Source organism: Myotis daubentonii, chromosome 5 (assembly GCF_963259705.1).
Source record: "Myotis daubentonii chromosome 5, mMyoDau2.1, whole genome shotgun sequence".
Taxonomy (NCBI): Eukaryota; Metazoa; Chordata; class Mammalia; order Chiroptera; family Vespertilionidae; genus Myotis; species Myotis daubentonii.
Window position 1 is genome coordinate 18,426,321 of NC_081844.1, and position 19,703 is coordinate 18,446,023.

At 60.0% G+C, this 19,703-nt stretch overlaps 2 protein-coding genes across 5 annotated transcripts; both read right to left on the reverse strand.

Annotated features, from left to right (window-relative positions):
- Positions 1-3,245: 3,245 nt before the first annotated feature.
- On the reverse strand, positions 3,246-10,975 carry CILP2 (cartilage intermediate layer protein 2). Its single transcript, XM_059696069.1, has 8 exons — positions 10,849-10,975; positions 9,880-9,978; positions 8,842-9,114; positions 8,167-8,322; positions 6,951-7,229; positions 6,533-6,632; positions 6,183-6,340; positions 3,246-5,988 (listed from the first exon to the last, which is right to left on the reverse strand). The coding sequence occupies exons 1-8, from the start codon at positions 10,910-10,912 to the stop codon at positions 3,698-3,700; spliced, it is 3,420 nt and encodes a 1,139-aa protein (XP_059552052.1). The 5' UTR covers positions 10,913-10,975; the 3' UTR covers positions 3,246-3,697.
- Positions 10,976-11,487: 512 nt separating this feature from the next.
- On the reverse strand, positions 11,488-19,644 carry YJEFN3 (YjeF N-terminal domain containing 3). Of its 4 annotated transcripts, none has more exons than XM_059696082.1 (6): positions 19,192-19,644; positions 15,115-15,223; positions 13,668-13,742; positions 13,278-13,391; positions 13,051-13,201; positions 11,488-11,749 (listed from the first exon to the last, which is right to left on the reverse strand). In XM_059696082.1, the coding sequence occupies exons 1-6, from the start codon at positions 19,248-19,250 to the stop codon at positions 11,544-11,546; spliced, it is 714 nt and encodes a 237-aa protein (XP_059552065.1). In that variant the 5' UTR covers positions 19,251-19,644; the 3' UTR covers positions 11,488-11,543. The 4 variants fall into 4 exon arrangements, with proteins under 4 accessions (XP_059552065.1, XP_059552064.1, XP_059552067.1 ...); XM_059696081.1 differs by having other exon boundaries at positions 13,632-13,742; XM_059696084.1 differs by lacking the exon at positions 13,668-13,742.
- Positions 19,645-19,703: the final 59 nt, after the last annotated feature.

Consider the following 19,703-nt stretch of genomic DNA (forward strand, 5'->3'; position numbering starts at 1 on the left):
ACCTGGAATGCCCTTCCTGCTTTGCGACCCGGCAAACTCCTACACATCCTTCAAGGCCCAGTGCCTATGTTCCCTGCTCTGGGGAGCACTGTCCTTCTTCCCAGTTCACAGTGTCCCTATTTGCTGTGTGACCCGGGGCAAGTCCCTCCAGCTGTGAGGTGGAGGTGTGTGTGTGAAAATCACCTCCCTGAAAGCCTGCTTTGAGCCCCAAGCCAATAAATAAACATTAGATGCTCTTAAAGTACGTTAGACCTTGGGGGAGCAGGGGAGTGTGCATCCAGTCAGTGCTCAAATGTGTGTTCATTTTTATCTTCCTCTTCTGGGGTTCTGTGGTTTTAAGACTCTCTTGTTTTAAACATTGTTCCAAGATTTTTCTCCCACTCACGGTGCTAGGAATTTTAAAACCCCTGGTTCTAAAATTATAAAAGTCTGAAATGCTGTGGGCGGGACCAAGGGCCTCCTTGTGCCCTGAGCTGACCCCAGGGTGGCTCAGGAGCCTGGGTCTCTGGGGGCCTCGTGCCCTCCTCTCCCCCTAGGCTGAGGGGTGTGGTCTGGCAGCCCTAGCTGTGGGGAGAGCAATGGGTTTACCACGAGGCTGAAGGCCAACTTTCCGGCGGAGGTGGGGACTCCTGGCTCAGCTGCTAGAATGGGGTCACAAGGCAGCGGCCAGAGGCACAGGGCTGGCAGCTTAGGGCGATGGCTTTTTTTCTCTTGGAGGCTCAGCGTTGTTTTTTTGCCGTTGTTGTTGCTTTTTAAAATATATTTTTATTGATTTCAGAGAGGAAGGGAGAGGGAAAGTGAGATAGAAACATCAATGATGGGAGAGAGTCATTGATTGGCTGCCTCCTGCATACGCTCTACTGGGGATGGAGCCCACAATCCGGGCATGTGCCCTTGACCAGAATCAAACCCGGGATCCTTCAGTCCACAGGCCGAGGCTCTATCCACTGAGCCAAACCGGTTAGGGCACGGCTCAGTTTTCTCATCTGGGAACTGGGGCCAGGTGCTGCCCTCTTGATGAGTTGTCAGCAGGATGGGGAGGAGCTGGGGCTGCAGTCCCCGCCTGGTGCCAAGCATTGGCTTGGGCTGGGCCCTCCGCCTGGTCCACGTCCCTCCAGAAGCCCCTGCTCGCTCCTGGCCCAGCCATGGCAGCTGGGGAAGGGGCTTCAGGATGATGCCCCCCCACCCCGGCCCCACCCCAGGGAAGGAGGGACAGACGTCTGCCCCAAACCCGCCTGCCTCAGGCCTGGCATTGGCCACGGACCCAATACTTTCTCAGTGAAAGGTATTTGGCTATGGAGCCTGACACCTCATTACCCTTGGCCTGAACGCCAGCTTCGTCTGCTGGCTGCAAAGGGAGCCCCCTCTCACTCCTGCTGCTCCCCAGGACCCCGGCAGGCAGCGCTGAGCAGGCCCTGGAGCAGGCAGACTCAGAGTTTGGGCGTCTTGGGCAAGGGGCCTGCCCATCTGAGCCTCCCGTCAGCTGGGGGCACGCACACAGTAGGTGTGGACAAATGCACGTCTCCTGGCTCCAGAGGGGCCTCAAAGCTTCTCTCCTCTCCTGTCCATCACAGCCCATCCAGCTCAAGGCTGGGCTGCCAACACCTGCGGTGTCCCAAACCTTGACTCCAGCAGAGCCTCGGGGTCCACTCTCAGAGACTGGGGCTGATGCCCTTGGGTTCCGGCCTTCTCCCTGACATTCCCGACCCCATGTCCACCAACTAGGCAGGCGCACGTGTTCCCACGAAGGGAATGGCCTAAGCCCGTGGTCGGCAAACCACAGCTCGCGAGCCACATGTGGCTCTTTGGCCCCTTGAGTGTGGCTCTTCCACAAAATACCACATGCAGGCGCACACGTACAGTGTGATTGAAACTTCTTGGCCCATGCGCAGAAGTCAGTATTTTGTGGAAGAGCCACACTCAAGGAGCCAAAGAGCCGCATGTGGCTCACGAGCCACGGTTTGCCGAGCCGCAGTTTGCCGACCACTGGCTAAGCAAAGGTGAGAGGGTGACAGAGGCTGGGAGTTGTCAGATGGAGAAGAGCCGGCAGGATGTGTTGGGGTCTGCATGTGAGCCTACCTCCCCAGGGCTAGGCCCTCTCCAAGGCCCTGGTGTTCACACAGATCTGACACCTCCAAATGCTGAACAGGCAGATGGCGGGGTGGTCGGGAGTGGGTGTGAGCAGGTAGGCGGCTGAGTGGGTGGGTGGGTGATAGAAGGGGAAAGGGGAGGGTGAAGAAGTCACAAACATGCCCCGGGCTCCCTTCCATTACTGCTTCTGCAGGTGACCAGCCGGGCACAATGCCTCCCATGCCAGGTCCTCAGTAATGCCACTTTGATGCCTTCCAGGGGCCAACATTTCCAGGCTGAGGAAGTCTCACTCGGGTGCTCAGGGAGCTGCTGGGTCACCAAGGGAGGCCCCCATCCCTGTGGGATTCACTCCAGGGTCCAGGCAGCCCTTTGCCTCTCCTTTTGGGGGCCTCTGTCTGGAAAGTGGGGGTGTGGTCAGAACAGTGCCTGCCCCATGGGGTGCCAGGAGGATTCATCCAGCCATGTGGACAGAATGAGAGCAAGTGATGGCTCTGCCACCTCCAGACTGAGGGTCCCAGTGAGGTCAGAGGGTCCAGGCCATGGCCTTGGACAGCCCAGATACCACTTGGCCAAGGTGTGGGGCCTAGGGTAGGGCAGCTGTGGCCGTGGCTTAGGAAATCCACAGTGGCTTCAATTCCAACCACCTGGGGCATGCAACCCCGTCAGGGCCCCTCCCTGCCCACTGCAGCCCCAGGCACACAGCCAGGCACCGAGGAGGCCAGGGCAGCAGCTACTGCTGTGTTCAGCGGTCAGGGCTGCACAGGTTCCGGCCACTCACGAGTCAGCTCTGCACACACGTGTCTCAGACACACTTCTGCATGCCTCATCCTGGGGGGTGGGAGGGCGCACACGCCTATGAGAGGCACATCCAGGGCCTTGTGGGGACACCTGAGCTGTTTGCACATGAATGTCCTTGTGCACTGGGGGTTATGTTTCTGCCAAACTTGTCTGAGTCTGGCAGCCGTAGCCTCCATCCTTCGCTCCCTGAGAATGACACCGTGAGTTGGAAATGAAGCATCTTTAATTGATTCCCTGCCTCAACCCCCTGAGGGTCTCCAAGCACCAAACATGAGAATTGTGTCCCCCAACCCCAGAACCAAGAAGCCCCTTTCCCAGACCTTCACTGGGCCTGGACTCCCCACACACCCCACCCCCATGATCAACCCACAGGCTTTGTTTCAATAAATAACCCCCAGAACAAAGCTTGAGGCAGAGGACCCGATAAAGCACCTTGTTCAGTGACACCCAGGGGTCTTGAGGCCGAAGGTCAGAAATCCCAAGGGGCAGAATATTTGAAATCAGAGTCAAAATATAATTGAAATCAGAGCATGTGATCTGGGGGCCATTCCCTCCAGCCTCAACGGTCTCCGGGATGCTGGCTCCCACGGTCAGGACGAACTCGAGCTCCGTTTAGCATCTCTCAGCAATAATCACCTTCTTGGCATTTCCACCGTTGCCCCTGACTCTGGACTCTGAGCAGTGGGCATCTGGAGAAGGGGGTGAGACTCCCCAGGGACAGAGAAGTCCAGAGCAAGGCAGAGGAGCAAGGCTGGGGCCCAGGTCACTGCCAGGCCCTGCCTTGGAGGGTACGGAGGAGACCCTCAGCTCAGGCCTGTGCCTGGGCCACCTCACTCATCTCCCTGCGGATGTCACCAAGTGCTGTTGCCGGGGACTCCAGCAGCCTCTGGAAGAGGCTGGGCCGGCCCGCCACTGGTTCCCGGCACTGGAATGTGACAGCTGTGCCTGCATCAGCCTTCATCTCCCTGGAGAAGCCGTCAGAGGAGCCATCGAAGCAACGGCCAATGGCGATCTCCTTCGCCAGCCTTGGGCTCTGGTCAGTGACCGTGTAGACGCCGTAGTTGTGACCCAGAGGGTCCAGCGGGGCCAGCATGGCAAAGGTGGCTGGGTCATCAGCGGGAGCGGGTGGGGGGTGCCGGGCCAAGTAATCCTGAAGGAGCCCGTTGACGGCCACACGACGACAGCTACCCTGGGGTGTGATAGTCACCAGCGTCCTGTCCACCTGTCGCTGGTCGAACAGCATCCCGCTGCACTTGAACTCCACGCAGGCAGCAGACGTTCCAGGGCGCTGGGGGTCTCTCACGCTGCGGGCATCCCGCAGCCCATAGAGCTGGCCCTGGGTGCGTGGGTGGCTGCCCCCCACGTTGTGGGAGCGGATCATGTACTCCTGCGGGCCCTGAACCTTCACCTTGAGGAAGCAGGCCCGGAACTCCTGTGGGTTGGGCCACCAGGCCAGGAGGTCTCCGGTCCAGGAGGCTGGCGCGCCCTCCCGGAATGGGACCACGTTGTACTCGTACTTGTCGGCCTCCATGCGCGCGAAGCGGAAGTGGCTGGCGGTCACCGGGGCCTCCTGGCACTCCCGCAGGCTGCGCCATGGGTACACCGGGCCTTTGGCTTCGGTGGGGTCGCCAGGCCTGGGTTTGGCGAGGTTGATGCGGAAGCCGTTGCGTTTCAGGGCAGGGTCGTCGTGGTCAGTGCGGAGGTACCCGAGCTTGTCCAGGTAGGGCTGCGCCACGCCCACGGTGGCCGGCAGCGCGCGCGGCCGGGAGGGCGGGGGCTCCAGCTCCTCCCCGCCCAGGGTGGCCGTCACCAGGGCTGTGTAGGCATCCGCTCGGTCCGCGTCGCAGAAGGCGGGGAGACAGGCTCCGTTGGGGCCCGTGACCGCGCTGTCGAAGCGGCCCCAGGCGCGGGGGTTGGAGGAGTAGCCAGGCGCCGGCTCCAGGTTGACCAGCGTGACCACCACGCCCTCCACCTGCTCGCTGGGGGCGAACTTGTCGCTCGCGTAGGCGCGCACCTTCACGAAGCAGCGGCGGCGCTCGGGCACGTCCAGGTTGAACAGACGCCGCTCGCGGATCTCCAAGTTGCCCACGAGGAAGGCGCGCTCCTCCCGGCGGACCCGGGGGGCCGCCGAGCCCTCGCGCTGGAAGCCGCTCTCCTCCTCCCACAAGCCGGTGTCGGGGTTCAACGACCAGAGCTGGAGGGCCTCCACGTGGCCCGGCATGCGGATCTGGCCCGCGGCCACACGCACGGCCAGGGGCCCGGCCTGCAGCTGCTCGGCGGAGCCGGCGGCCCGGAGGTCCACCGCGAACATGCCGTAGGTGCGCAGTGGGGCCAGCTCGCCATCACTGTCCACAAAGCGCAGGTCACTGGGGGCGGCAGCCGCCGAGGTGAGATCTCGGGGATCCACGAAGGTCACCCGGGCCTCCACGGGCCCCGAGTAGGGCTCTCCGTTGGCCGTGCGGAAGGCTCCAGGTGGGAGGACCAGCTCGCCCACAGGAGGCGCGTCTTCCAGCTCCCCCAGGGGGAGCGTGTTGCTCTGGCTGGCATCTAAGATGACGGGGGATTTCTTCCGCATGGCCTTGACCTCGTGGTACACACCAGCGCCTCGAGGGTCGAAAGGCAGGACCCTGACAGCGTCCATGAACTCGCCACTGGGTTCCACGAAAGTCACCACCAGGCGCTGGGTAGAGCGGGGCACCTCGATGGTGAAGTCGCCCTGGTAGGAGGTAAAGCCGATGGGCTCGAGACCCAGCAGGATCTGGGCAAATCGCAGCGGTTCCCCTGTGTCAGCGGCCACCACACGGCCCCGGACCAGCCCGCGAGGGGGCAGACATTTCTGGCAGCCACACTCGGCCACCACCTTGACAGGAAGGATGTAGCTGGAGCAGTGGATCTGCCTGCTTTCCAGGCGGCGCACGGAGCAGCACCGGGAGCCTGCATCCCCACACCTGGGGCCAGAGCCTGCTGGGCCGGGGCAAAGGGTGTCAGGGCAGAGGCCCACATCCAGATAGGCGGGGCCACTGCCCGGCTGACTGCAGTCGTCGGGGAGTTTGATCAGGTGCTCACGAGGCTGGGGGTCACAGGCTGGCTGTCCCGGAGCTGGAGAGCAAGAAACCAGCCAGATCAGGGTAAGGGGAGGACTCCATTAGAGGCCAAGGGTGGGGGCTTGGACTGGGGTCAGGGGATCAGTGGGGGCTTGGGATCAGACTCAGCAAGGTCCAAAATCAGTTTGCCACTGGGGCTCCGTTTGAGGTTGAGCTAGGACTGGCTGGGGGGGGTGGCAGGGTGCTCACCAAGCACGACGAGCTCAGCAGCACCAGAGAGCACAGAGCCCGCGTCATTCCATGCTTTGCAGTGGTAGGTGCCTGCCTGGTCTGGACGCAGTCCCCGAAGCTCCAGGTGGGCCCCATACCTGTGCTCTCGCCTGTCCAGCAGGGTCCCGTTGTGAAACCTGGGTGGCGGGCGGGCAACACCATGGGGGCCCTTGGCACAGGTGTGGGCCTACACCGTCCCCACCCAGAACACAGCCCAGGGAGGAGGCAGAACAGCTCCCTCCCGGTCTGTGAGGCACCAGATACCATGAGAAATCCAATCCAATACCAAAGCTGGCACGGGGCCCTTGAACACGGGTCAGGGCACTCACCAGGAGTATTTCTTGGTGCCTGAGGCTTTGCAGCAGAAGGTCACATTCTGGCCTGCCTCTCGCACTCGGGACTCGGGGTGCTTCAACAGGTGGGGCTTCTCTGAGGGCAAAGGTGGCAAAGGTCAGGGCACTGCCCCATCCCAACTTCTCCCAATGACACTTCCCAAGAGTAGGGTCCATCCTCTCCTTCTAGGGACGCCCTATTCCCCCAAGTCAGTTCACCCCACTCTGCTCAACATGATGCCCATCTTAATGCTTCTCTGCAACTCTGTCTTACCCTGCGTCTTCAATGACTGCATCACATCTCATTTCTTCCCCCAGTAACCTTGACTTATCACACCGCCCCAATCCCAAGTGCTTGGCGTCACCCAGAACTTCCTCCCCAGTTTCTTGATCCCCTTTGCCACAAGGCACTTACCTAACTTATCAAGAACAATAGTGACCACAGCAGATATGGAGCTGTTGGCCTGGGCCTGGGCCGTACCAGCAGAGAAGCCATCCATTTGGGCACTGACGTTGGTCTGGCTGCTGGCACAGACTCCAGGCATCCGGAAGGTTCCATGGGCATCGCTGGTGGCCACAGTGCCAGGCCAGCCTCTCAGGGAGACCTTGGCCCCTGGTAGCGGCCGGCCAGATGGAGTGACCACTGAGCCCAGGAGGATGTGATTGGGGCATCCACACGTTTTGGGGCTGCACCCTGGAGGACACAGGGAGGCAGAGGGGCAGAAGGGCCTACACAGCAAAGGTGCCTCCGCATAGCCCTGCTTAGAGCAGCCCCTAGTGTGAGGGGAGGATGGGGCTGAGTGGCCAGCGCCAGACAGGGGGAGGGATCTGGGGTCCAGAGGGGTGAGGAAGATGCCCTGGGAGGGAACAGGGGAGGTGACTCCTTCCAGCATGAGAGAAAACGTCCCGGCGGGGGCTGGGGGCCCAGCAAGGGGCTGGGTCTTGAGCCCAGAAGATCTCCCTCCCCTCCCAACACGGCGGGTTCTCCACCAAATGGAAAATTCCACTGGAAACTTCAGGGCAGAGACGCCACAGGGAGAGCAGAGCCAGGCGGGTAGGGTGGGGACCCCACCACCCCATTGGCCATCATGCTCCCCCACCCGACTGCGGGCTCTGCCGGCACAGTCTCCAGCGCGTGTTTGTGAAGCCAGGCCGGATCGGAATTTCCAGTCGCCTCCTGGCTGGCCTGGTGTCTGGCTCTGGGAAGGCCTGGTATCGTGTCTGCCAGGGTGTGAGCACGTGCCCATGTGGGCGTGTGGGACAGGCAGGGGCTGCGAATGCCGCGTGTGTAGCCCCCAAACGCGTCTGTGTGTGTCCGTGTCCACGGGGACATCCCCACACTCGGCCGGGCGCACAGGGGAAGCGCCCCCTCAGATGGGCCCAGGCCTGAACACACCCGGGATGCTCACCTGTACACATTCACCAATGGTCCTCGAGAGGAGGAGCCAAAAGGAAAGGCAGGGCCAAGCTCCTTGTGAACGAGTCTGGGCTCTCCAGGCCCCGCCCCCGCACCCAGGCCCCGCCTCTCTTCTCCAGGCTCCGCCTATTTAATCCTGGCCCCGCCCACCAGGCTCCACCAAACGAGCCCCTCCCTTCTAGGTTCGTCCCTCTACCGGCCCTGCCCCTCCTACCTGGACACCGAGGCCGCACACACTTCTGTGCCTCCAGGGGGCGCCCGGGACATGCATCCCCAGTGGGGCTTGGGCAGCGGCGGCGGCGCAGACGACGACCTGGCCCGCAGCTCCCTGAACAGGGACCCCACGGGCCCCACGCTCCCCACGCGGCCTCTGCAGGGAGGGCGATGGGGAGGGTCAGGCGGCCGCCCACCCTCGGGACTGCATCTTGAACAGCTGTTGACAGTGTAGGACCGGAAGACTCCCCCGCCACGTGCACCCAAGGGCAGTGCTCCGAGCAGAAGCCCTGCCCACTGCTCCCCCCAAGACTCCCCGAGGCGCCCTGTCGAAGGTGCAGTTGCGGTACCTGCCCCCCTCCCTCCCCGAGGTTAACCTGCTGTTCCACCTGCGTCTCAAACACATTGTGGGCTCCGCCCTCCCGCACAGGACGGAGCTGGACAAGTGAAGGCAGCGAGAGGGAGATGTGCTCCTCGGGGCCCCTCCCTGCCCCCGCCCTGGGGCCCAAGCTAACCCAGCTCTCCCTGCAGAAGCTGCGCCCTCATCAGGTCCTGCCCTGTGCCGGGGCCCTGCTGCTGAAGGACCCGCCCCTCCCCCGCCGCAGGCCCTAAATGCGCAAAAACCTGGGACCCCCCGCCCACCCCGCTACCCCGCCCCTCGAAGCCCCGCCCTCACCGCGAGGGCAGCGGAAGCGCACGTGGTAGTTGGAGCAGCGGCGGCCGCGTGGCTGCTCGCGGTTGAGGCACCAGAAACCGCGCGTGGGGTTCAAGTGCACACGCTCGCCGACTGCGGACGGCAGGGCCCAGTCCGTGGTGCGCGCCTCCAGCGCCAGCGGCCGCGGGCACACGCGCGCCGGCCCGTAATAGAAGCGGATGGCAGCCAGGCTCTCGAAGTCGCCCTCGCCGCCCGGGTGGTCCACGTTGAACCAGGACGTCCACTCGCTGGCCTCTGTGGAGACCATAGGCACTTGGACCCGGGCCGAGGCCAGTCGGGCCCGATCTGCCTGCTACGGGGCCTTACGGGCTAAGTGGGAGTCCTCCCCTCTCACCCCAATGAGCGAGCAGCGCCGGGCTAGCCCCACCCACCCCGGCCCCACCCTGATGCAGAGCCCTCCAAAGCAGAAGGAGCTGTGAAGGGGTCGCCGGAAGGCTGCGCATCAGTGCACGCAGAGATCTTGCCACGGTCTCACCTGTCCTCACCCTCAGAATTCAGAACACGTGAGGCGAGATATGAAGGCCGCTGGAGAGGCCTGCCTGACACCAGCCCGAGCTGTAGCTTTCCACTGCCTGGCAGCTTCTTGTTAGTGCCAGCCAGGGCCTTCCTTGCTCACTGAACCCACCACGGGTGGGAAGGGGCTGGCCTCCCATATCAACCCCTCAGAATCCTTTTCTGGTTCAAGAGCAATCAAATAGAACTTTCCTGGCCTGGGAACTAGAGACTCAGGTTCCAGAACTCCTGCTTTCCTGTATGGCCTGGGCAGGTGGTCCCACAATCCCACCACCATCCCTCTTCAGTTTCCTCCTTGACAAACAACCCGATTCTCACCTCCCTGCTCCTAACAGATCTCTTGGGGCACCACTTCCAGAGGTTGTCATGTCCAGAATGGCACTGGGCTCTTCACCCAGCTCGTGTCCCCTCCTCATAATGTCCCACCAGCCAGAGCCTACACAACAGTCCACAACACAGCCAGGGCTTGGACCCTGGCTAACTCACCTTCCCAGTCCTCCAGGGCTGGCGAGGGCTGGCCAGGGTGCAGCGATGGACCTTCGAGGCCCCACACGGTCTCCGTGGGCTCCTCAATAAGGGTAGTGCCTGTGGAAGAGATGAGGAGTGGGAGGGAGGAAGGAACATTGACGGGAATCCCTGTGAGCTTTCTTTATGCAAGGTGCTGCCATGCTCATCCCCACTTCACAGGGGAGAAAACCGAGGCTCTTAGAAGCCAGAGCCCAGCTCTGGCTGACCCCAAGGACTGCAGCACCCCGGCCTCCAGGAGGCCTCCTCTGACCTGAAGCCCCAGGTCCATAGGCCTTGGAAGTCTGTCCATGCTCCTCCCCAGACCAAGTTCTCCCCCTAGATGTGTTCTGCCCTCCGGTTGAGCCGCATTCCCCTTTGGAAGTTGCTCCCTCACTCTACCTTCCATCTGCACTCGGGGCCCATGCTTCCAGCAGGAGGTCTTTGGAACTGAGCCTGGCTTCTCAGGCCTCAAGTTGGCCTGGGCAGTGACCTCAGACAAGTCCCTTCCCTCTTGAAGCCTCAGTCTCAATGGGCCCCATTCCCCCTCCACCTGGTGTTGCAGAGATGAGACTTTCTTTTCTGAATGGGAGTTGTGTGTGGAAGAAGGAGGGGGTGGGTAAGAGAGGCCAGGACCAGATGATCCGGGGTCCAGGCGCTGGGGCTGAGGTGGAGATAGGTACCCACGGTCACCGGGACCCAGAATAGCCTAGTTCATATCCACATTGCGAGCGCCCCTGCCGTCTCTTGGACGAGAGAAGCAAGTGGGGAAGGTCTGTTTCTCGCCCAGGCAGTCCTGGGCTCGTCTCCCAGGTGCCCTCTCTCTCCCTCCACCCCCGGGTGGGGAAGCGAGGGTCCCTGGGTTCTCTCTCCAGACGCGGGGGGCATGCCAGGCCCCCTGCCAGACGTCAGGCGCCTGTGGGGCTGGGCTGGGGACTGGGGACACCTCACCTCGGGCCCCCGCCAGGTGAGCGGCGGCGACACAGAGGCAGAGCAGGGGTGGCAGTGATGCCATGGCCGGTCCGAAAGTCCGAGGGAGGGTCCGGGCTCCGCCGCGCGCTCCGGTCGGACTCCCGCGGGTCTGGCGGCCGCGGGGGCTGAAGGTGGGGGCGGGACGAGACCGCAGGCCCCGCCCCGGCCCCGCCCCGGCCCGCCCCGCCCAGGTCCCTCCCGGGCCAAACTTCTCTGCCCTCGGTGATGTGTGTGAGCCACCGCTCGGGTCGCCCCCCCTCGGTGCGTTCGGCTGCGCCTCCGCCTTCGGAATGGCCTGCGCCCCCGGTCGCCGGCTGGAAGTCCCTCCCTCCACCCCCCTCCGTTCTCCACGTTGGGTCCCCAGCTGCCGGTGGGCAGTGCGTCTTGGAATCGGGCCTGGAGCTACCCGAACCTTCACGCTTCGGGCGGCCAGAAACCCTCCTTGGAGTCCAACTTCGATCCAGTGGCCTTAGGCCATCGGAGCGGCTGGAAGTCCCAGAATCTCCCCTTTACGGCGGTCAGCGGGAAGTCCCGCTCCCCGTCCGCCCTCCACCCCTCCCGCCTGGGGCCGCCCCGAGCCTGCCCCACCGCGGCGCACAGAGGAGGCGAGGCCAGGAGGTGGTGGGATGTGTGTTTATTGGGGCACGTCCAGGCCGCGCGAGCACGGGCAGCAGTCACAGCGCCGCCACGCAGTCGGTGCCCGTGTACCCCGGCAGACGCAGCGCGAACTTGCGGCGCACGTCGTCGGGCACGAACCGGCCAGCCACGAAGTGGTGGCGCCCAGAGAAGCGGCCAGCGCAGCGCTTGGGCGCACCCAGTGACACCAGCACGTCGGGCCGCAGGCCGTCCTCCGAGTCTTCGCCGGTCTCCGCATCCCAGCCTGAGGGAGGGGAGGGAGGGGGGGGGAGGTCAGGAGCTGGAAAGGGTGCTCAGCCTCAGAGGAGCGTCCCAGCTTCTGCTTTCTGACAGTGTCTTGATCAGACCTGCCTCCCCAAAGAACCGAGCCTCCACCCTCAGACCAGTCTCCTTCCCTCCTTGGAGATGTTTGCCCTCCCCCTCTGGCCAGAGCCCTCATACTTTTCTGCCCCTCCTCCCACCCTGCTACCCAATCGTCCTCCTCCATCTGATTCAGCCTCTGCCTGCAGACTGCATCATTTCCAGCTGCTGCCCTTTCCTGGTCAGACCCGTGCCTCTTCTGGCGTCTATCCCCACACCCTTCCTATCAATCCTGAGCTTCCCCGCTTAGACTAGAACCTCTTTCCACCCAGACTTCCCAGGCAGCCTCCACTCTCTGGCCAGATCCCCACTCAAAGGACAGACTTTTTTCCTCCATCCGCAAGCAAGCCTCTCCTAGGTGACCTCCTTGCCCCAGGTTCTTGCCTCTGACAGGAAGTGCCTCCTTCCCCACCCAACTTGAGCACTGATCCTCCTCCCTCTGCCCAGTACTCCTCCCTCTGATCTGACACCTCTGCCTCACCCTCATGCTGTATCTTGCCTTTTTACTTGGCAAGACCACACCACCTCACTCATTGGTTCACAGCCTCTGCCACCTCTGAAATGAACCTCCACCTTCAGAGGAGGAGCCTTGCCTTCTCTCCTACCTCTGACTGGAGTCTGGAACCATTAACTAAAGGCCTCTCCCCTCTGACTTTAATCTGTCCTTCTATGATCCTAGCCTCCACCCTCATACCAGACAGCCCACCTCCTCATAGCCACCCCACCCCACCCCTGCTCTTCAGCACCCTGCTGAGATGGCCCTGAGGTCTTGCAAGCCAGGGGATGTCCCTCAGAGTTCGGCCACCCCCTGTGAAGGGTCCGGCTGGCCAGCGGCTGTTTGTTCCGTCTGCCCGTGGCCTAATGGCTCCAACAGGCATAGGGCGGCGGCCAGGACGGGCGAGGCCTTTGCTGAGTGAGCTCACGTCTGCCTGGTGACTGGGCCAGGGTGGGCATTGGGCACACTGGGCTGAGCGTGGTGGGGAGGGGATGCAGGATCACCTGGGCAACAACCTCAGTGTCCCCATCTAAGGGATGGACATGGCCCTCTGCCATACCCAGGGTGCACAATCCATCCCCAAGGAAACGGAGGCTCAGAGTAGGCAGACAAACTGGGTCACAAAAGCTGGAGAACAGGGGCCCCCCAGATCTCCCAGGCCCTGACGCACCCCCCTCCACCTGGCATGCCTGAGGGAATGTCCAGGCTCACGAGGGGGATGGACAGCAGCTTGAGTGTGGCCAGCGCACGCGTGCAGGAGCCCCCGACCTCCCGGGGCTCCACGCCAGGGCCCAGCACAGCATCCACCACCAGCCCGTAGGCGTCATTGATGAGCTGGACCTGGGAGGGAAGGCGAGGTGAGGGGCAGCCTTGGAGCACCATCCCCCACTGCCCCTTGTTGTCAAGGAGTGCTGACCTCTGTGGGCAGATAGGACAGGAAGGGGATGTCCATCTTCTCACACTGGGTGGTCAGGTCCTGGTGCAGCGGGTCCAGTGAACGTGTGGGGTAGAAGATGGTCGGTTCATACTCCTGGGGGGGGCGGGGAGGGGGCAGGAAAGGGTCAGTGTGGGGGCTGCCCAAGCTTTTAGGGGCTCTGCCAAGCCTCCAGACCTGGTACCAGGCAGCAGTACCTGGGGCAAGCACTGGGCTTATTCTGTAACTTGTCCAGTCTCAATGTTCCCCTGGAACACTACCAAGAGGAGGAAGTGACTTCTGCAGGGACAGAATGGGGAGTGACTCTGGGACACCAAGGGGGTCCTTGCTACTCACAAACACCCGCAGGTGCCGGGCACAGACCAGCCCTACCGCCCCATTCTGCTCCGGTCCGCACACGACCAGCACCGTCTTCTGCTTCCGGGAGAGAGCAGGCAAGGGGAACACCTGGTAGGGGCACAGCAAAGGCAAAGGCACGTAGCTTGGAATCCCTCCTTGACCAGGTGGGGAAATTGAGGCCCCAGGGAGAGGAAGGGACGCGGCTTGGGAGCAATTTGGGTGAGGGGCTGGGCCACTCGGGGCCTCAGTTTCCTCCTTGGAGACGCAGAGGACCTGCCAAGCCAGAACAGGAAAGCATGTCTCCAGCCACCATTGAGAGCCCGAGAGCCTGGACTGTGGTTTGTTTATTCTCGGCCTGAGTTGCAGACATTCTTCCACCTTTTTCCACTGCAGTGGCTTCCTCTCCCCCACCCATTTTCCAGGCCCTCAGAGGCCCCATAGTTGGTGGGGAGGTACTTTTCCAACCGGCCATGCCCTGTCTCTCTCCCGCTGTCTCCTTCCACTGGCCTATCTTCACCTCCCTGTCTCTCAGTGTCTCTCAGACTCTCTCCGTGTCTCTCTGTCTAGTCTCTTTCTCCGTGTCTCAGTCTGTCTCTCTCTCAGACTCCGTCTTTGTGGGCCTGTGCATCCCTCTCTCTCTCTTTAATGCAGCAGTTAAGCATGCTGGTGGTAGAGTCCCAGCCTACCCTGACCCTGTCATCGGCTCCCTCTCCTCTCCCAGCCTCGTTTGCCTCTATTATGTAGAAGCTTGGACAGTCTCATGGGGCCTCTCCCTGACTCCACCGGGCCTGGCCATACTCTAACCTTCAACCACACAGAGAGGAACTTATTCCATTTTTCAGTCTCCTCCCCAAGGTCTGAGGTCCTGACTGACACTGACCAGGCCTGCAACCCATAACACCAGAGTCAGGGAGGGTGACACTGTCTGACTGGCTGAGACCAAGGGGCTTCTGGATGTACTTGGGGCTCTCAGGGCAAAAACGAGACGAGTTTACTACACTGGCTTTGCTTCTGTGGCTTAGATTTTCTCCATTTCTTTCTCTTTTGGGCACCTCACTCAGGATATGTTTCATTTGGAAATAAAAACATTTAAGTAAAAAAAAATTGAGTTCACATAGAGAAAAATATTGAGTTTTAAAAAAATATACAGTGGTAATAAGAAGAGAAAAAGGGGAGGAAGAGGAGAAGGATTATATACTGGAGCCCTGACTATTGGTCATTTTTCTAAGGAGTTTGTTTATTAACTGGTGTCAGTTTATTACTCGTTCAGAGGTAACTTGGGGCAAAGCACCGGATAGTAGTATTATCGTTGCTATAATTTGCCAGTTCGTTGCAGACACCTCAAGGGTTTGCCCCAGAGCCAGACACAGCTATGCTTCCCAATCCCTGGGCCATGGGGGTCATGCAGCTAGAATAGATCTTGGCTCTGGTAGGCTGGTCGTCTGGCTGGGGTCAAGGTCAAGGGGCAGGGGTTAGGTACCTTGGTCACAGCCACAGCACTAGCATGGCCACATAACTCCACCAGCTGCTGCCGCCCAAAACGATAATCCTCCAGCAGCTCCCGTTCCAGAGCAGCTGCCTCCTCCGTGCTGGGGGACAGAGTTGGGAGAGACGCTTAGAGACACAGAGAGATGGAGGCAGAGGCTCATATGGAGGCAGAAATGTCCCACCAATGTCCCGAGCCAGTCTCTGGTGCCCCCCCTCCCCCAACCCAAATCTGTTTCCCCATCCGATGCGCAAGCGATTGAATGGAACCGGGCAGGCAGCTGGAGGTTTGAGCCGAAGCCTGGTGCGCCGGCGCCCTCTGGTGGGCGAGGAAGCACGTGGTGGCGCATGTTGGTTCTGTTCTTCCTACGCACGGAGGACTGAGTCCCACCCAGAGGCCCCCAGCCCCCAAGGTGAAGGAACCCAGGAGGAGGCATGGAGCCTGAAGGACTGATGGGGGCGCTGGGTGGATTTCAAGCAGAGGAAGTCACTGACTGAGCTCCAGGACACCGGAGGGTACTGACTGGGCTGGGAGCGGGGGACGGGGTACTGAGGGAGGTGTGTGAAGGCTGCAGAGGCGTTTGACAGCTTGCTTAGGGAGGTGGGATGTGACCCTCTTCAAAGATAGTTGTAAAACTCAAATAATCGTGCCTGGGGAGATGGAGCCAACTCGCTTGAGACAAAACCCTACTACGGAGTTGGCTTGCTGGTGACTGGGGTCATTCATCTTTCCAAGCCTTGCTTCCTCTGCAAAAGCGAAGGTGGGATGGGCTCGATTAATTTTAAGGGCCAATTCAAAATGCAAATGTGGGGCCCCTTGTTCAAAATTAAGAATTTCAAGATGGTGATGGCAGAGTGTTAAACCAAGTGTTGGGCACTGCTAACAGCAGGGACCAAGGTGGCTGGCCCTTGCTTAAGGGCCTTCCAAAGGGCCTGGACTTGGTGGTGGCAGAGAGGGAGAGCTGGCTTTGAAGACCAGGTGTTCCTCATTCCAGAATCGGGATGGGCAGCTGGCAGGACCTTCCTGCTGGGGAGTAGCATCTACCCCCAGTTCAGCACACCCTAGAGAGGGTAATAACAACAACAATAATAGAACTAGGGCCCTACCGGGTTTGGCTCAGTGGCCAGAGCCTCGGCCTGTAAGGGTCCTGTGTTCGATTCCAATCAAGGGCACATGTCCCAGTTGCAGGCTCAGTTCCCAGTAGGGGGCGTGCAGGAGGCAGTCAATCAATGATTCTCTCTCATCATTGATGTTCCAAACTCTCTCTCTCTCTCTTCCTCTCTGAAATCAATAAAAACATATCTAAAAAAATAAGAAAAATAAAAGCACATGCAATTAAAATAATAATAATAATAGCAATAGAACTAGGCCCAGAGAGTTGGAAAAACAACTCAGAGAAGCCAAGAGGGTGGCCCCTGGTCATGCCAGAAGAGTGGGGAAACAGACTTCCACCTTTGGTGTCTGTCTGCAGAGCCACGAACAGAGTATGAACAAAGCAGCAGCAGGAGATCTACACATGGGGCAGGAGTTTGGGATGAATCCTAGATCTCCTCCTTCATTCCGTGAGTAGGAAAACCACAACCTTCCAGCCAATTTTGCAGTGTGAATAGGCCAAGCAAGCAGGAGGGGCAGAGGTGGGAAATGAGGACTGCTGTGGGATGGGGAGTCAGGGAAGGCTTCCTGGAGGAGCTGGCCTGGTGCACGATGGTAGATAATCCAGGTGGCAAGAACAGCAAGGGCCAAGGCCTCTTGGTGGAAGAGCTTGGCAGGTTCGAGGGACAGAAGAGAGACCAGTGTGGCTGGAGCAGTGAGAGAAACAGAATACATACTTTGGGGGCCCACGTAGATGGGGGAGATGAAGGCTGAGGGCAGGGAGGTCACATGCCCTGAGATGGCAGCAGAGCCAGATTCAACCCCTAACTTGTCTTCAGCCAATGTCAGATGAAGTCGAAGTACCAGGTGGGAAAGGAGCTCTCGGTGAGGCTAAATAAGAGCAAACCCATCCCTGGCATGGAAGGCCAGGCCAGCTCCTGGGAAGGGTGTTCGGGAACATGGCTTATTTCTCCACCTTCATCTTGTGACAGCTCTGCCTGCAGCCCTCACAGGAGAGTGGGAGAGTGGGATGAGAAGGGTGGAGGATCACCCATTCCTCTTCCTCTGTCCCAAAGCTTTGATCTCATCACCATTTGGAAAATTATCTTCCTGGCTCACCAGTCATTAGAGCAGGGTGGGCAAACTTTTTGACTCGAGGGCCACAATGGGTTCTTAAACTGGACCGGAGGGCCGGAACAAAAGCATGGATGGAGTGTTTGTGTGAACTAATATAAATTCAAAGTAAACATCATTACATAAAAGGGTATGGTCTTTTTTTTCAATAGTTTTATTCATTTCAAACGGGCCGGATCCGGCCCGCGGGCCGTAGTTTGCCCACGGCTGCATTAGAGTGATAATGGGGAGTCCATAGGAAGAGGGTGGTCTAGGCTAGGATCCTGAGGTGGAGGCTATGGGTAGGGTATGAGTGGGAATCAGGGCAGAGCCATGTGGGACCAGGGGTAGGGGGAGGCACCTCAGTTATGAGAGTTCCTCTTGTCCCCCCAGCCTACCCGTCAGATGAGAAGGGCTTCCAGGCCCAGGACTTCCCGCCAGCCCCAGAAGGGCTGAGGTGACCTGGTTTCAAAGGGAATTTCCAAAAATGCTTCCAGGAGGGGGCTCTTTTGTTTCTTGTTTTGTTTTTTTGTGTTGTTTTTTTTAAAAAAACACACACAAAAAAGAACATTGGTTTCTTTCTTTCTTTTAATATATTTTATTGATTTCAGAGAGGAAGGAAGGAGAGAGAAACATCAATGATGAGAATCATTGATTGGCTGCCTCCTATACCCACCACACCGGGAATGGAACTGTGACCTCTGGGTTCATAGGTTGATGCTCAATCACTGAGCCACGCCAGCCAGGCTGGAGGGGTCTCTTTTGGAGGTGAAGCCACGAGGCCAGGATGACCATGCCAGATCTTCCCTGTGCTCTCGGCTCCGTCTGCTTCTCTCCACCCTCATGTCTCTTCTCACCAGCCTGCCACTACTGCCCACCAGGCTGCCAACAGCAGTCTCATGCCCCCAAACTCCACACCACCTAAGACGGGGGCTTTGAAAATTTGAATACCAGATCATATCATGCCGTTGCAAACCTTCTTAAGGCTCCCCAGTATTCAGAGAATATTTAAATTCCTCATCATACCTACATGCCCCCCATTATGTCTCTAAACTCATTGCCTCCTCTCCCCTAGTTCACTAGGTTCTACCACCACCCACCCCACAGAGCCCCATCACTCTTCAATTGGCATTTGAGGTGCTCCACTGTCCCCCATGCCAGATGAGGCCATTGCTTGTATCTGGAACATTCATCTCTCCCTGCCTGGGATGTGCTGGGTGTTACAGCTGAATCTGGATAGCAGCCAGAATCTGGACATCTGACAATATCTGCCCTGAGAAGAGAAACTGATCAATGGGCAGACTTCTGTGAAATGAATCTGGCTTTCTCCAGCCCTGCTTGGTGTCCCGCCACACAGGATGACTCAGAACAAGGTGAGACTGCCATAGATGCTGGCTCCAGACCCCCGACAAGTGGCCCAGGTGTTCAAAAATCGCCCTAGCCTTGGCTCAGGCAGTGGCTCCCCTCCCTGTTTCCTTGTCTAGACAAGGTGGTAATAGCAGGTGGATCACCATGGGGGGAGGGGGGGTAAGCATTTGAGGAGCTGAGAGTAAGAGTTGAGATGGGGGCTCCAGGGTACCTGGGAGATGGAAAGGGGTGGTGGGCCCGGGTGGGGTAAAGGGTATGGAGGAGCGAGTAGCAGTGATGATGAATAATTCATGGAGCGAGTTTGCTGCGACTGTCGTTTCCCTGGCAATGCAGCGTCAAAGGCGGGAAGCGGCGGGCTGTCTCCAGTGAAAGGCGGGGTGGGCCTCAGATTCCCCCGCCCCGGCCCCGGCCCCCTCCCAGCCATGCTCCTTTCCCCATTACCCGCCTTGGCCGTGCCCCTTCCCCACGCAGGGTCCCGGTATCCCTATCCCCGCTGACCTGAGGAAACGCCGATCCTCGGGCGCCTCCACCGGGTCTCGGCTGGCCGCACCGATCATGGCCAAGGTGAGCCTGTGCGGGCAGCGGCAGCCGGGCAGGCACCGTTTTTAAAGCCTACCCCTCAGCAGGCCCCGCCCACTCCCACCCGCCAATCAAGAGGCGCCGTGAAGGCGCTTTGCTAGGGCACTGGTCGCTGGTCGCAGGCGGACTTAACTCTTTTGTGGCAGAAGCACAGCTGCTGGCGGGATGGAAGGACGCCCAGGTGCCCTTGAAGTCTGGAGGGGCAGAGTTGGGTCGTGATGGGTGGGTCACACCTGCTATGGGTCCCGGCCTGGGAGGGGACGCGCCTCTGCCGCCTGCCCCTATCCATCCCTGGAGGGGTGGGCTGCAGTCAAGCAGAATTTCAGCAGAGGTAGGGCAGTCAAGGCATACTTTGGAATCCAGGGCTGGTAGTGGATCCAGGGGCAGCTTATGTGTGTTTTTTAAGGTCACCCAGCTTGGCGTTTTCTGCT

Excerpts from the sequence above, each read along its gene's own strand:
- YJEFN3 (XM_059696081.1), bottom strand. The coding sequence starts at position 19,250 with ATGATCGGTGCGGCCAGCCGAGACCCGGTGGAGGCGCCCGAGGATCGG. Across the intron at positions 13,743-15,114 it reads GTGCTGTGGCTGTGACCAAG|GTGTTCCCCTTGCCTGCTCT; the intron begins GTACCTAACCCC and ends TGCCCCTACCAG. Across the intron at positions 13,392-13,631 it reads CCCGGCACCTGCGGGTGTTT|GAGTATGAACCGACCATCTT; the intron begins GTGAGTAGCAAG and ends CGCCCCCCCCAG.
- CILP2 (XM_059696069.1), bottom strand. The coding sequence starts at position 10,912 with ATGGCATCACTGCCACCCCTGCTCTGCCTCTGTGTCGCCGCCGCTCAC. Across the intron at positions 6,341-6,532 it reads GGCACCAAGAAATACTCCTG|GTTTCACAACGGGACCCTGC; the intron begins GTGAGTGCCCTG and ends CCCGCCACCCAG. Across the intron at positions 5,989-6,182 it reads TGCTGAGCTCGTCGTGCTTG|CTCCGGGACAGCCAGCCTGT; the intron begins GTGAGCACCCTG and ends CTTGCTCTCCAG.